Source organism: Diaphorina citri, unplaced genomic scaffold, assembly GCF_000475195.1.
Source record: "Diaphorina citri unplaced genomic scaffold, Diaci psyllid genome assembly version 1.1 scaffold234, whole genome shotgun sequence".
Lineage (NCBI taxonomy): Eukaryota > Metazoa > Arthropoda > Insecta > Hemiptera > Psyllidae > Diaphorina > Diaphorina citri.
This window is the reverse complement of record NW_007377671.1, coordinates 242,113-258,153: the sequence shown is the minus strand read 5'-3', so window position 1 is coordinate 258,153 and position 16,041 is coordinate 242,113. Positions and strand designations below refer to the sequence as shown.

Genomic DNA, 16,041 nt, shown 5'->3' with positions numbered 1-16,041 from the left:
TTCCATACTTTGGTGATTTTTAGGGCACTGGTGTCATTGTTGCTTTCTTGCAACGCTAATGTAGCCTGCAAAAATCTCACCTTTGTAAATTAGCGGATGAGGTATATTAAAAGGATAAACAGATAATAAAATCACTTGGGGCCATCACCTCGGAAACATTTCGCCTGCGGCGCAGTTAATAGGACTTGAAGGTGTTGAAAAAAATATTAAAAATTGAGGGACTCCTGGGATTTTTTGGACTTTGTCTGGGATTTTTTGTGGTAGTCCCGTAAGAACAACACTGCTATTTTTAACCTCAGACATAAACATAAACACAAAAAAATTGATAAGAAAATCAGGAATAGGTATTCCCAAAGTTAAATTCTAGTTATTACTTTCCTTAATCCTTAGTTTTTTTTAGTTTTTCATAATTCAATTAAGAAAGGCAGAAAATAACGTCTTGTAATTTCATTATGGAGCATATCCCTCTGATGTTTTAAGGTGAGACTAGAAAGAAAAGTAGGTACCTATAGACTCATTGAATTTGATGTGGAAAACGGGGAAGAGTTTTAACATTAGGGAGGATGAACAAGTCTAAATTTAGATGGATTTATTTTTACATTCATTCAGGCATGCATCTATTCAGAGAGCGTGGGTGAGTGGGGACAAAAACTAGATCAAAATACCAATCAGACTTATAAGATTGCGGTTGTGGTTATGTACTGGGTTGGGGAAGGCAAGGTTGGTAAACTTGCCTTGTTTTTCAGTTACCACTCCCTTGCCAAACTTTAGAAACAATATCCTGTCTCATCTGGTCCAAGCTCATCTCAACCCGATACATAACCACAACCTGTACATACCCTATTTACAGTGCCCAATTCCTGAGGAGAATAGTGTTGGTCCTATTTGAAAGGAAAACTTGAGAATTATGGAGAAATACTGAGGAGAAATTAGTAAAATACTGAGGTACATGCCACATCCACTTGTAAAGTGAACCACAATATCCACGAAAAACTTTCAACACTAGTGGTTCTGTGAACTATAGACCTCACTCAGATTCTTTTGCCTATGCTGAGACATTAACAATAACATCCTTTCATATCGACAATTGTTGATTAACTTGGTACCTACTTGAATTTTGGACAAATTTACAATTGAAAAAAATGTATTCGGGCTCTAAACCTGACATTCCCTTTGTTCCTTTATTCCTTAGTAATTAATTTTCTTTTCTTTTTTGTTTCAGCTAAGGTGACAAAGTTTTAATTGTGTATAGGAATACAATGACAGCACTGATGACAAGTAATGAGAAGGAAGAGTTTGATATAAGTAAGTTAATCTTGTGTTTGGTTCAGAGCAGAAACCAAGTGCCTACAAATCTGATCTGTGCTACAAAAATCTTAGATCACTTTCCCAAATTATTCTTTAAAGCTTTACAAGCGGTCTCATAAGACCTGTCTAGAGCATATGCAATGTGCCTAAAGCCTACATTGCGATTTTCTAGGACCCTTTGTTGTAAGGTACTTTTTTACATTATCAGGCGTAAGGAAAAATGTCTTCTAGGAGAGGGTTAGTCATTTTTAAGCAATCAAAAACCTACTTTTTGATAATGTATCATTTCCATAAGCTTTTTGCAACATTTTTATGTATTAATAGTGTTTAAAACAGAAAATTTCAAACACAATTGTTGTTCTGTCCATTTTTTCAGACCGAAAAAAATTGTGAAACAGTTTTGACGTGCATCATGTATCTGACGATTGCGAACAGGAAAATTGTTGGAATGATCCAAAAATTTGGTTACTAGTAGAAAACAATATTACCAACACATGCTAGGTGGAAAAAAAATCAAAACAATTAAGGGTGCATTTATATCGATGCAGTCCTGGTACTTAATTGACAGAGTGTAAAATTTGAGTTGTAATTGTAACAAATATTGTCCAATTTCCAGGTGTATCATCACTGCTAGAAACTCTTCAGGAATCCCAAAGTACTTTCTCTGCTAACGATGAAGAGTTGCTATTCCTCAGTTCCCTGTTGCAAAGCAAAGAGCTCAATGCTCTTGTGCATGTTCACAACAGCATCGTCAATGAGCAAAGTCATCCTGTGCTGTCCAATGCAATGCAAATTTCTCTTGAAGTTTTAGACGTACTCCTCTCAAGACTGGCACTTAATGATGATTGTAAAGAACTGTTTGTACTGTTGCAGAGACCTAACCTACAAGTAAGACCAACAGGTGGTCCACCTGTGTGGCTGAGTGACTCTCAACCTATAGGTGCTGGGTTTGAATCCCAGCCAGGGTTTACATTTTCTGACCAGACTTTTCCATTCTTAAATAGGCATGAATATATGTTGAAAAAAATGCCTTAACCTTACCGCAGGTAATGCAAAATGGGTTCCGTGGTAGGTAATTTTTTTTTTTTTTTTTTCTAATAAAGGAAAAGTTTAGTGATTTGGGGGTTAGGTAATTTTTTTTTTTTTTTTCTAATAAAGGAAAAGTTTAGTGATTTGGGGGTTTCGCCCTCCATTTGGCTCCCTGCTTTACCACCAATAATAATCCATGATGTGATTTATTCCAGGGTCTTTTGTGTGCCCATGATGCTGTAGCTCAGAAAGATTACTATCCTAGACTACCAGAGATCCCACAGGAGCTGGTAGATGATGAAGAAGAAACAGTGAAAATTGTACAACTTGTCAAAAGCAATGAGCCTTTGGTGAGATGATTTATTTTTACTTCCTAATATATTGCCCTATGTGACCTTCTTTGTTGCAACTTTGTCATTGGTTTGACGTTCTGTTCCAAGAATGATTTTCCCAGCTAAGCTTTTTTTTTGTGACTTGTATTTGTCTGTATAAAAGTCATATTTTCCTTTCAGAAACAGACAATTTTCCCTCTTCTGGCATGGTAGCACATGTACCAAACCATATGAAATCACCATCTGACTTTGGAAATCGGAGATCAGGTCGATTCGGATCAAAATTTTGTGCTCTGGCTCGTGGTTTTAACAAAAACAGTTTATCGATTAAAATTAAAAAGTTATGACCTAAAAACTGACACGAGGTCTGCATTTTTTTTTTTTTTTTTTGTGGTTTTTTGGACATTTCTCGAAAACGAAGCCGAAGTTAGAAAATGACCCACAGAACCTTGTTGGAAATGATGAGATCTACCTACCCTGAGCCGTTGTCAGTGTTTTTCTCGCGCACCCTGTATAAAAAGAAAGTAAAAAGGAATGTACTTACAGTAAAGGCTCTTGAGTTGTACTGATCAAAAGGGGAACGCGCAAAGGCTGTTATACGACTTTCCTTGAGCGCAGCAAATGGAGGTGGCGCTATAAATAGAACCAGTGGCTTGAATGCGGGACTGCGCAGGACTTTGAGCGATTGATACGCGGGGTTCAGAACCGCCACACGGCCGGAGTTCACGAGTTCGAGGACCTGAAGTGGAGGAATAAACGGGAATTACAATCAACTCCCTAAATTCCACAAAAAAAAAAAAAAAGAAGACACTTTTTAAGCCCATTACACGATTGAGTCGGATAAATAAAAATAAAAATAAAAAAAAAAAACAGGAAGGAATAGTCAGGTAAGTAAATCTACAAGGTGCTGCATTAATCGATGTCAACCCAAAAATGGCGAATACTAAAGGTCAAGGGCTGCAAAAAGTTCCCCGACCACTTCTTCGAAATCTCCAGAATAACGGAGATATCCGCTATTTTGTGTTTTTTTTTTTTTCAGCTACCCCGACCTTGCTCCAAACTTTTGACCATTGTACAAAATGTGTTAAAGCTAACAGAAAACTAATTAGATGTGTAGACAGAAGACAATATTACCTCTCTTTTAAGACCAATTTCATTTTCAAAAGTTAAGATCCGTTCACACTATGGCGGATATCTCCGTTATTCTGGAGATTTCGAAGAAGGGGTCGGGGAACTTTTTGTAGCCCTTGACCTGTAGTATTCGCCTTTTTTTTTTTTTTTTTTTTTTTTAAATTTGAGTGACATTTGTTACCCCCTGTGTCTTTGGTTCAAATTCAACCAGAGAATTGAAGAAGTTACCTGTAAATGAAACTCTGGAGAACCTCCTTTTGACACGAGTGAATGATAATAAATTATTAATAATAATAAAATAAAAATACCTGAATAATAATGATAATAATTTAAAACAATAAATAAAATAATAATAATAATAATAATTAACATTAAAATTTGTATGGTAGTCCCGTACAAAGTACAGAATAAATAAAGTATGGACTTACCGAATCACTAGATGTCCCATACAGATGACCCTTGTACTCGCCAAACTCGATCATTTTGCCTGCGCTTATCAGTGAGGTCATAGTCTCGTGAGATACAAAGTGATATTCCTTGCCATCTTCCTCACCAGGCTTCTTGGGACGGGTTGTATCTGAGGAGGTCAAAGTGATATGAAGAAGGGTTAAAACTTCTCAACGAGAAAGTCACCATTTCCGGAGGAAGATTCGACATCCCCCCCCCCAAGATTTTCAAGTCGACAAGCAGCAAAAAAAAAATAATAATAATTGAAATTAATATTTTGTTAAAATACCAATTGAAATAGTGTGGACATCTTGAAAGTTTCTAGGTATTATACACAATTATAAAATATATTAATGTAGTAAATGTCCACACCCCACAACATTTCAATTGATATTTACAAAAAACAACAGTAGTTTGGAAATAGGGTCGCAGGTGTATTCGGATCAAAATTTTGAGCTCTGGCTCGTGAATTTAACAAAAAGAGTTTATCAAATAAAATGAGAAAGTTATGACCTAAAAACTGCCACAAGGTCCAACTCTTCATCGTTAGCAGAGAAAGTACTTTGGGATTCCTGAAGAGTTTCTAGCAGTGATGATACACCTGGAAATTGGACAATATTTATTACAATAAAGGAGTTGCAATTGGGAAAATATTATTAATAAAAGGTCGATTCCTACGTAAAATGTTGTGAAAAATCCAAATCTGAGGTCAAAGGTCGAAAATTCAATTTTTAATTGCTGTTCTAATGAAAAAGTTCATATAGTTGTGATGTCAGATTTCACGTCAAAATGCACAGAAACACTTGTGCACAAACAAACAAAGCGGGATTCTTGAATTATGACGTCATCACCCACAGGAGCGTATGCCGTGATGTCAAACTTCACAATTTACCAGTATTTTTTTAATCAATTTATGGACAATTAGTTAAGTACTTTTCAAATTACAGCAACAGTCCTCTCAATGCTAACGCTTTGGTTTCATGTTGGTTAATTTGCTAGTCTTTCTTATTTTGACCCCTAAATTAATATTTTACACATTTTTAGTCAGTCCTTCCTTTATTATTTCCTTTTATTTTATCATTATAGGACCAACTTTTTTTTTTTTCCTTTAAAGGGCTTTAACACTACGTACGGTAGGTCGTTCGCGCTAGGACCAACTTTAAAATTGGTCAAATGAGATTCTATGATTTGGCCCCCAATATTACACTGGCCTGCAAAATGAAACGACCTGAGAGTTGCAAGCCAACTTTTAATCAATTCGGGGGTTTTCAAGGTCGCTGAATCCGAATATGATAACCGTTTTTCTGGGTTGGTTCAAAAAATCTCGTTTTTTACGCGTTTTTACGTTTTTTCGACCATAGCTTTACGCTTTATTATTATTTTTAATTTTAGGAACACCCTGTATATGGCCTGAAAATGGACTAGATACATGTAAAATATTGTGCTGAGTCCGAATATGGCCTTAGGTTTCATATAAACCTAAGGCCATATAAGACTTCAATCTTTCCGCGGCACAACTTTGAGAAACACTGGTTTAAGGTCACAGTATGACTGCTCAGTTTTTTGGTGACTGGTATTATATCCTCCATTCGACAAGCTACTCATATTAACCAATTTTTCTGAGACCATTTTTTGTCTCTTGACTTTCAATTTGATAAAACTAATTGAAATATAATTTCTACTTATTACGAGAAGCCTGATACAAATTTCTTGTTTAAATAGGAATTAAAATAAAAGAATAAATATTATTCAACACTACCAGAGATCCCACAGGAGCTGGTAGATGATGAAGAAGAAACAGTGAAAATTGTACAACTTGTCAAAAGCAATGAGCCTTTGGTGAGATGATTTATTTTTACTTCCTAATACCTATATTGCCCTATGTGACCTTTTTTGTTGCAACTTTGTCATTGGTTTGACGTTCTGTTCCAAGAATGATTTTCCCAGCTAAGCTTTTTTTGTGACTTGTATTTGTCTGTATGAAAGTCATATTTTCCTTTCAGAAACACAATTTTCCCTCTTCTGGCATGGTAGCACATGTACCAAACCATAGGAAATCTGGCATGGTAGCACATGTACCAAACCATAGGAAATCACCATCTTAGAAATTATATTTCAATTAGTTTTATCAAATTGAAAGTCAAGAGACAAAAAATGGTCTCAGAAAAATTTGAACTTTTGAATGTACCTATAGAGGTATTTCCTTTCATGTTTTTGATTTAGATATTTATTCTCTAAAATTAATTACTTTGATTCGAATACCTACTCCATATTAATTCCTGGCTATTAGAACAAATGTTTTATTTAGGTAAGTAGAAAATATTGTTGCTCATATAATACAGGGTCGGTTTTCAAAAGCATGCTACGGAGTCATTTTTTAAAGTAGAGTAGTGATTTTTCTTTTAAAATGTACAAAACATTATGAGTTTTCAGAATATCTGGTCATTTTTTGATATCGCAGTTTTTTGTCGAGCACAACGCTCGTTAAGTGTCGACCCTTTTTTCTGCACACTCTCCTCCTAGCGCTACAAAAATCTTCATGATTCTCTTTGAAAATTTTCAAAGCGTAGCTCGCAATTTTCTTCCAATGGCACTTTTCAAATTAGCTAGGATACTTTCCCTATCGATGTGGACTCTGTCCTTATTAAGGAATTGAGGATAGAAATGAGCGTCACTCTTTGTTTACTAATTTCTTGCTTTTTTTCTGTCTTTGTGCATTTAACCTAAAATGTGGAAAACCAGGGAGAAGGAAATGAAAACTTACCAGTGGTGAGTATGAAATCCAACCGAAGCGAAGATGATTCTTTAGACCCCAAGTTTCACAACCTAAAGTCAAGGGTATAACCAGGGTTCATATGTAGGTCAAGATTTTTACTTTTTATTACTAATGTATAGTTTTTCTCTTCTTTTTCTAAGAGGTTGGATAGAACTATGACAACGGAGGTCTTATCGTCCCGAAATCAAAGAAAGAAGGAGAGGATAGGAGAAAGCTTAGGCGTTCCGAGAACGAACCTTATTTGCTAAGGATAAAGTTCGCCCCGACCGTGAATTGAACCCGCGACCTAGTGCTTACAAGGCATTTGCGTTTGACTTTTTTTTAAGTGGTCTGGACTGGTTTTTCAAGGTGTAAAATTGGTGAGAAAATAACCCTATAAGACCAATCCCTGAGCATCGCTTAACAGCAGTGTTTCTATTACAGGGTGCCACAATAAAGACGGATGAAGAGTCAGGCAAGATAGTCGTGGCGCGTGTCATGCATGGTGGTGCGGCTGACAGGTCTGGCCTCATACATGTTGGTGATGAAGTGTGCGAAGTGAACGGTATCAATGTTGAGGGGAAAACACCTGGTGATGTGCTCAAGATATTGGTAAGAACCTTCTTATGTTTTGGAAGTGACTGAATCAGTACGCGTTTCAAAATAAGTCAGGTGTCTTTAGAATCCCGAGTTGTTATTGGCTGACAGAGCTGATTCTAGTGTGGTCTGTGACACAGTATATTGGGATCTCTAGTGACTTTATTTCTCTCCCCACAGCAAAGTTCAGAAGGCACCATCACGTTCAAGCTGATCCCGGCGGATAACAAGCTAGGATATCGCGAGAGCAAGATCAGAGTGAGGGCTCATTTTGATTATGACGCCAGCTCAGATCCCTATATCCCGTGTAAGGACGCAGGCCTTAGCTTCAACAAGGGAGACATTCTACATGTGGTGTCCCAGGATGATGCGTATTGGTAAGTAGAAGATAGTACAGCAGACTCCATGGCCGAGTGGGTATCACACTAGGCTTGCACGCCGGAGGTCGCGGGTTCCGTTCCCGGCGGGGTCTTTGGCAAAAAATGGGCCGTTTTGCAAAAAAAATTGCAAATTTAAAAAAAGCCATTTTAATCATCAAAATTTCATCTACATGATGCCGTTTATTTCATTCCTTAATTCCTAGCCGTTTCTGAGATATAAGCGTGGTTCGCAAATCACGAACCACCCTGTATATTTTTTTCCAGGGGCCCTCTTTCAGATAACCATTGAAGTGACTAAGTGGCCTGTGGCAGCAAGTCTGGACGTTCAAAGCGAAATCTCTTTGGTTGAATCATATTGAATGAAAAAAAAAAGTCACATAGAAAAATACGTTTAACTTTAAATTTAAACGTCTACTTACACGGAGTAACCTGCGTGAATTTGTCTGGATCAAGAGCTATGAGGCGGCGCTTGAGTTCGCTTCTCCCCACACCGGAAGGTCCTATGAGCACCACGGGGCGGCGCAGCGTCTCCATCGGGTACAACTTGGCCACCTCCTCGTACGTAGGAATCTCCTCGCGGTCAAAGTCATCAGTTTCGGCTAGGTCATAGATAATTTTTTTAGTTTTCACCGCCGCGGAGCACGAAAGTCCCGTGGGGGATTTCGCTTTCGATGGGGAAGAGTATACTGTGTCGGCGATTTTGACCAGGGGAATACAGGCCGCGTCTAGGCGGGGCCCACAGGGGCCTAGACTTGGGTCTGCGAAGGGGAGGGACACACACGGGAGGGTTAGTTGGGGTTAGAAAGCAAAACTTAGGGGGAGTGGTTGGACGAAAAATAAAAACACAAAATATTGGGAAAAAACACCTTTGTATAACTGTTAAAAATGAAATGACAGGTTGGTTAAGAAGCACAAACTTAAGATTAGAGACGAAGAGGTGTGAGAAGATGCAAATTAAAAATAAAAATAAATAATGAATAGAGGGGAAATTAAAAAAAAAAAAGTGGTGGTAGTTTGAGAAGTTAGCATAAGAGGGCGGCAGCTCAAGTGTTATCGGCGGCAGCTCGCTCAGATTCTGCGTATCCCAATACTCTCCATATCCGCTCAGATTCTGCATATCTTAATACTCTGCATAATTCTGCATATCCCAATACTCTGCATATCCGCTCAGATTCTGCATATCCCAATACTCTGCATATCCGCTCAGATTCTGCATATCCCAATACTCTGCATAATTCTGCATATCCCAAAACTCTGCATAATTCTGCACATCCTGTTCATGGAGAGTATCTTTCTCCATTTCTCCTAGCCTTATGAAACTCATAACAAATACTCACTGCTATTGGTATCTCCGTTTTCCATTAGGGAACGTTCGTGTAGTATTTTCCGTTCCTGAAGAGCTTTGCTAGGAATAATGCCGGCCCTCATGTTTTTGTCGCCTTCTTTCCTTGCTTGCCACCTGGAAAGAGATTCAAATGGTGTGAACAAATATGTCCGACTTGTTAAAATAAACATTTCAAACTTATGTTACCTATTAGTTTAATAAATTAATTGGGGTCGTATTACATATTTAGCTGTTGACTACACAGCCAGAAAAAAAAAAAACAAAAAAAAAGAGCGAAATAAATAATCAAGCGACAACAGAAATTACAAAAAGAATGACGAGAAAAAAGTGCGAGACGAAAAATAAATAGGAAATAATATTTAAATAAATAGAATTTATTTACGAGAGTAATTTTTAGGTGTATACAGGGTGTCCCGCGAACGACTGTACAACGCTTGAGGGTTGATGCAGGATCTAAAGGGCTACCAGAAAAACCTATTTGGACAGATCCTGTTGAAAAGGACAAATTTAATAGGTTTTTCTGGTAGCCCTTTAGGTCCTGCATCAACCCTCAAGCGTTGTACAGTCGTTCGCGGGCCATCTTTATATGAACAAAAATATTCGGAGTATAAGAAGTAAAAAATAAATGACTAGGAAAAATTAAGAGTTCTTTGGAGTGAAAATAATGGGTACCTACACCAAGTGGTCTTTCATACAGTGACAAAACAAGTTACCAAAGCCCTACTTTTTAGTTTTACTTGATTTTACAGATCATGTTGTATTTAAAGGTTAAATTTTGCAACTAATTTTGACCATTTTCGAGCCACTTTTAAGTTTCGATTGACTTGAAACTTATGTAAGGTATTTTATTTTATTAATTTATTTATTTTTCTTCACACATGGCCTTGCTGCTTAGCGTGTAAATAAATAAATTTATTTTTCTTCTCTGTTACAACATTTGGATCAGACGTCGCACCACAGTGATAGTAAAACTAACCTAAAGTTGTACTTAAGTTTACTGTTAAGTACAAGATGAGAGTAATGGAGTATTCAAGTACAGTGGAGATCTGAGAGGTGGGAGGTAGTGGAGATGCAAAAATAGCTGTCTCAAAATTAAATATGGCTTTTGAAATACCACTGGCCTGCAAAATGAAACGACCTGAGAGTTGCAAGCCAACTTTTAATCGATTCGCCACGACTATCTTGCCTGACTCTTCATCCGTCTTTATTGTGGCACCCTGTAATAGAAACACTGCTGTTAAGCGATGCTCAGGGATTGGTCTTATAGGGTTATTTTCTCACCAATTTTACACCTTGAAAAACCAGTCCAGACCAGTTAAACAAAAGTCAAACGCAAATGCTTTGTAAGCACTAGGTCGCGGGTTCAATTCCCGGTCGGGGCGAACTTTATTCTTAGCAAATAAGGTTCGTTCTCGGAACGCCTAAGCTTTCTCCTATCCTCTCCTTCTTCTTTCTTTGATTTCGGGACGATAAGACCTCCGTTGTCATAGTTCTATCCAACCTCTTAGAAAAAGAAGAGAAAAACTATACATTAGCAATAAAAAGTAAAAATCTTGACCTACATATGAACCCTGGTTATACACTTGACTTTAGGTTGTGAAACTTGGGGTCTAAAGACTCATCTTCGCTTCGGTCGGATTTCATACTCACCACTGGTAAGTTTTCATTTCCTTCTCCCTGGTTTTCCACATTTTAGGTTAAATGCACAAAGACAGAAAAAAAGGGGTTTGAAATGTAAAACTACATGTTTGTGTAGGAACCTAGGCCAACGAATATCTATGTACTTACTCGTGATCCAGACAAATTCACGCAGGTTACTCCGTGTAAGTAGACGTTTAAATTTAAAGTTAAACGTATTTTTCTATGTGACTTTTTTTTTATTCAATATGATTCAACCAAAGAGATTTCGCTTTGAACGTCCAGACTTGCTGCCACAGGCCACTTAGTCGTATGTATTTTCAATGGTTATCTGAAAGAGGGCCCCTGGGGGGCAGTTTTTAGGATTTTAGGTCATAGGTCATAACTTTCTCATTTTATTTGATAAACTCTTTTTGTTAAATTCACGAGCTAGAGCTCAAAATTTTGATCCGAATACACCTGCGACCCGATTTCCAAACTACTGTATTTTTGGTAAATATAAATATCAATTGAAATGTTGTGGGGTGTGGACCTTTACTACTATGTATTCGTTGTATTCTGATAGTAGATTTTATTTATTAGTTATTTTATATATTAGATAAATAGTTTTATTTATGTACAAACAAAAAAGGGAGAAGGTAAGGACAGGGCTGGATTTATGGAGTGACAAGAAAAGTGTACAAAATGCTTTAAATGTCAAAACTCTGGGCCCCTTCATTCCCACAATCAAGCCCAAATTTTTTAATCGATAAAAGATAGAAATTTAATGTTTTTTCATTAGTGAAGTAGGTTTTATTAATGTACAATAAGCAACATTCAATAATGGTGTTGAAAGAATCAGTTACAAAATGTACGCATGTAAATTGCCATAGAAAAAGCATTAATAAAACGTTTCATTAGAAATAAATTAAATTCAATGTTTCATCTTTTCCTTCATAATTTCATTTCTCGTAGCAATCTCACATGGGCAAAATCAGAATCTCTCTCTAAAAAAAAAAGTTTAACTTCGATTGGTATTTAAGAATCAAAGCACGATGAAAAACAAAGCACAACTCTCAATAATCCCCGATTCTAGGTCGACCAGGTTTGGATAAGTCCTTCTGTGGGGACAGACACACAGACGACAACGAAGAGAATCTTTGCGCGTTCCCCTTTTGATCAGTACAACTCAAGAGCCTTTACTGTAAGTACATTCCTTTTTACTTTCTTTTTATACAGGGTGCGCCAGAAAAACACTGACAACGGCTCAGGGTAGGTAGATCTCATCATTTCCAACAAGGTTCTGTGGGCCATTTTCCTAACTTCGGCTTCGTTTCCGAGAAATGTCCAAAAAACCTCCTTTAAAAAAAATGCAGACCTCGTGTCAGTTTTTAGGTCATAACTTTTTAATTTAAATCGATAAACTGTTTTTGTTAAAACCACGAGCCAGAGCACAAAATTTTGATCCGAATAGACCTGATCTCCGATTTCCAAAGTTCAGGTTTGATGTGTTTTTTCAAGCTCGAAAAAGATTTACCTTGTTATGTCCGATTTTTACGTCTCCACCTGTGCTCCAATCTCTGTCTATCTTGTTTCAGGACGATGAGTTTCACGATATAATTCGAGTGTCCAAAGTTCAGGTTTGATGTGTTTTTTCAAGCTCGAAAAAGATTTACCTTGTTATGTCCGATTTTTACGTCTCCACCTGTGCTCCAACCTCTGTCGATCTTGTTTCAGGACGATGAGTTTCACGATATAATTCGAGTAGCAAAACGCATCCAGTTTCTATATCATCACTGGTTTGATGAAGTCATTGTAAATGAAGATCTAGGTGTGGCGTTTGAGCAGCTGCTGCGCGCTGTAGAGAGAGTCGAAACCGAGCCTAGCTGGGTACCAGCCTCTTGGGTGCAGTAACTTTATTGTGGGGCCTTGTGACCTGCTGTCTTAATACTTGGATATTTGGAAGTCTTTAAGTCCGAACTCGACCTACTGCTTTAGCAAGTTATTGGAAGTATTTTTCTTTTAACAAAACAGTATTTCGTAATGATGCATTTTTGTACGTATGTAAATAGCATCAAACTTTGAATTCGAAGGTACTTGAATTATCATTAACAGAACTGTTGAATAATATTTATTCTTTTATTTTAATTCCTATTTAAACAAAAAAATTGCATCAGGCTTCTCGTAATAAGTAGAAATTATATTTCAATTAGTTTTATCAAATTGAAAGTCAAGAGACAAAAAATGGTCTCAGAAAAATTTGAACTTTTGAATGTACCTAGGTATTTCCTTTCATGTTTTTGATTTAGATATTTATTCTCTAAAACTACCTAATTACTTTGATTCGAATACCTACTCCATATTAATTCCTGGCTATTAGAACAAATGTTTTATTTAGGCAAGTATAAATATTGTTGCTCATATAATACAGGCAGGGTCCGGCAGAAAAACCGGACGGTTTTCAAAAGCATGCTACGGAGTCATTTTTTAAAGTAGAGTAGTGATTTTTCTTTTAAAATGTACAAAACATTATGAGTTTTCAGAATATCAGGTATTTTTTTGACATCGCAGTTTTTTGTCGAGCACAACGCTCGTTAAGTGTCGACCCTTTTTTCTGCACATTCTCCTCCTAGCGCTACAAAAATCTTCATGACTCTCTTTGAAAATTTTCAAAGCGTAGTTCGCAATTTTCTTCCAATGGCACTTTTCAAATTAGCTAGGATACTTTCCCTATCGATGTGGACTCTGGACTCTGTCCTTATTAAGGAATTGAGGATAGAAATGAGCGTCACTCTTTGTTTACTAATTTCTTAAAAACACCGCACTATAGAGCTTTTTTTCGTGTTCAGTTCTTACACTTTTTTCTCATTTTCTACCGCGTATTAGGGTTTTAGAACAGCTGGCACGGTTTTAACCTCTTAATCGGTTTAAAAACCGCTAGATTCTATTAGGAGCTCCCTTGTTCAGACAAATCCAGCTTTCTTGTTAATTTTTGTTCTAACACTGCCTCTTTGTTGCCTATAGGAAGATTTATTGTTTTTGTTTTTAGACATTTTAGCTTTAATTTTTTTCTTTAAGATTTTCATTTTGTCCTATGTTTTGTGTGTTTGTTTATATTGTTAATTTAATTTTTGAAATTCTCCTCTATTGGGGGCCAAATATTATAAAATACAACATTTTTGAAGTTGACTCTAAAATGAGGGACATCAGGTGCGCCATTTCGACCTCAATCCTAACGCTTTGGTTTCATGTTGGTTAATTTGCTAGTCTTTCTTATTTTGACCCCTAAATTAATATTTTACACATTTTTAGTAAGTCCTTCCTTTATTATTTCCTTTTATTTTATCATTATAGGACCAACTTTAAAATTGGTCAAATGAGATTCTATGATTTGGCCCCTAATATTACACTGGCCTGCAAAATGAAACGATCTGAGAGTTGCAAGCCAACTTTTAATCAGTTCGGGGGTTTTCAAGGTCGCTGAATCTGAATATGATAACCGTTTTTCTGGGTTGGTTCAAAAATCTCGTTTTTACGCGTTTTTTACGTTTTTTCGACCATAGCTTTACGCTTTATTATTATTTAATTTTAGGAACACCCTGTATATGACCTGAAAATAGACTAGATACACGTAAAATCTTGTGCTGAATCCGAATATGGCCTTAAGTTTCATATAAACCTAAGGCCATATAAGACTTCAATCTTTCCGCGTCACAACTTTGAGAAACACTGGTTTAAGGTCACAATACGACTGCTCAGGTTTTTGGTGACTGGTATTATATCCTCCATTCGACAAGCTACTCATATTAACCTTACCCAGCCTCAGTGGGACCGGGACTAGCGTGCAGTACGCAGATGGTCACCCATCCAGATAGTAACCATGCGTAACGTTGCTTAACTTGGATTCAGCGACCTTGAAAACCCCGGAATTGATTAAAAGTTGGCTTGCAACTCTCAGCTCGTTTAATTTTGCAGGCCAGTGGTGTTTCAAAAGCCATATTTAATTTTGAGACAGCTATTTTTGCATCTCCACTACCTCCCATCTCTCAGATCTCCACTGTACTTGAATACTCCATTACTCTCATCTTGTACTTAACAGTAAACTTAAGTACAACTTTAGGTTAGTTTTACTATCACTGTGGTGCGACGTCTGATCCAAATGTTGTGACAGAGAAGAAAAATAAATTTATTTATTTATTTATTTACACGCTAAGCAGCAAGGCCATGTGTGAAGAAAAATAAATAAATCAATAAAATAAAATACCTTACATAAGTTTCAAGTCAATCGAAACTTAAAAGTGGCTCGAAAATGGTCAAAATTAGTTGCAAAATTTAACCTTTAAATACAACATGATCTGTAAAATCAAGTAAAACTAAAAAGTAGGGCTTTGGTAACTTATTTTGCCACTGTATAAAAAACCACTTGGTGTATGTACCCATTATTTTCACTCCAAAGAACTCTTAATTTTTCCTAGTCATTTATTTTTTACTTATTATACTCCGAATATTTTTGTTCACATAAAGGTGGCCCGCGAACGACTGTACAACGCTTGAGGGTTGATGCAGGACCTAAAGGGCTACCAGAAAAACCTATTAAATTTGTCCTTTTCAACAGGATCTGTCCAAATAGGTTTTTCTGGTAGCCCTTTAGATCCTGCATCAACCCTCAAGCGTTGTACAGTCGTTCGCGGGACACCCTGTATACACCTAAAAATTACTCTCGTAAATAAATTCTATTTATTTAAATATTATTTCCCATTTATTTTTCGTCTCGCACTTTTTTCTCGTCATTCTTTTTGTAATTTCTGTTGTCGCTTGATCATTTATTTCGCTCTTTATTTATTTATATTATTGGTTTTTTTTTTTTTTTTTTTTTTTGTTTTTTTTTTTTTTTTTTTTTTTTGCTTTCAATAGGACACGGACCGCCCCGCCAGCTTTAAAAAATAATAATAATAAAAATAAAAATAATTATTTGACAAAGTAAATTCTAAATTTTATTGAATAGATTTATGTATTCGTTGTATTCTGATAGTAGATTTTATTTATTAGTTATTTTATATATTAGATAAATAGTTTTATTTATGTACAAACAAAAAAGGG

The 16,041-nt window shown here is 36.4% G+C and overlaps 1 protein-coding gene across 1 annotated transcript; it reads left to right on the top strand.

Annotated features, from left to right (window-relative positions):
• The first annotated feature begins 314 nt into the window (after positions 1-314).
• LOC103506416 (MAGUK p55 subfamily member 7) lies at positions 315-15,251 on the top strand. Its single transcript, XM_026821469.1, has 10 exons — positions 315-480; positions 1,223-1,305; positions 1,925-2,196; positions 2,553-2,693; positions 5,985-6,086; positions 6,990-7,016; positions 7,447-7,614; positions 7,780-7,978; positions 12,075-12,145; positions 12,679-15,251. Exons 2-10 carry the CDS (start codon positions 1,260-1,262, stop codon positions 12,853-12,855), a joined length of 1,203 nt encoding a protein of 400 aa, XP_026677270.1. The 5' UTR covers positions 315-480; positions 1,223-1,259; the 3' UTR covers positions 12,856-15,251.
• The last annotated feature ends 790 nt before the right edge of the window (positions 15,252-16,041 follow it).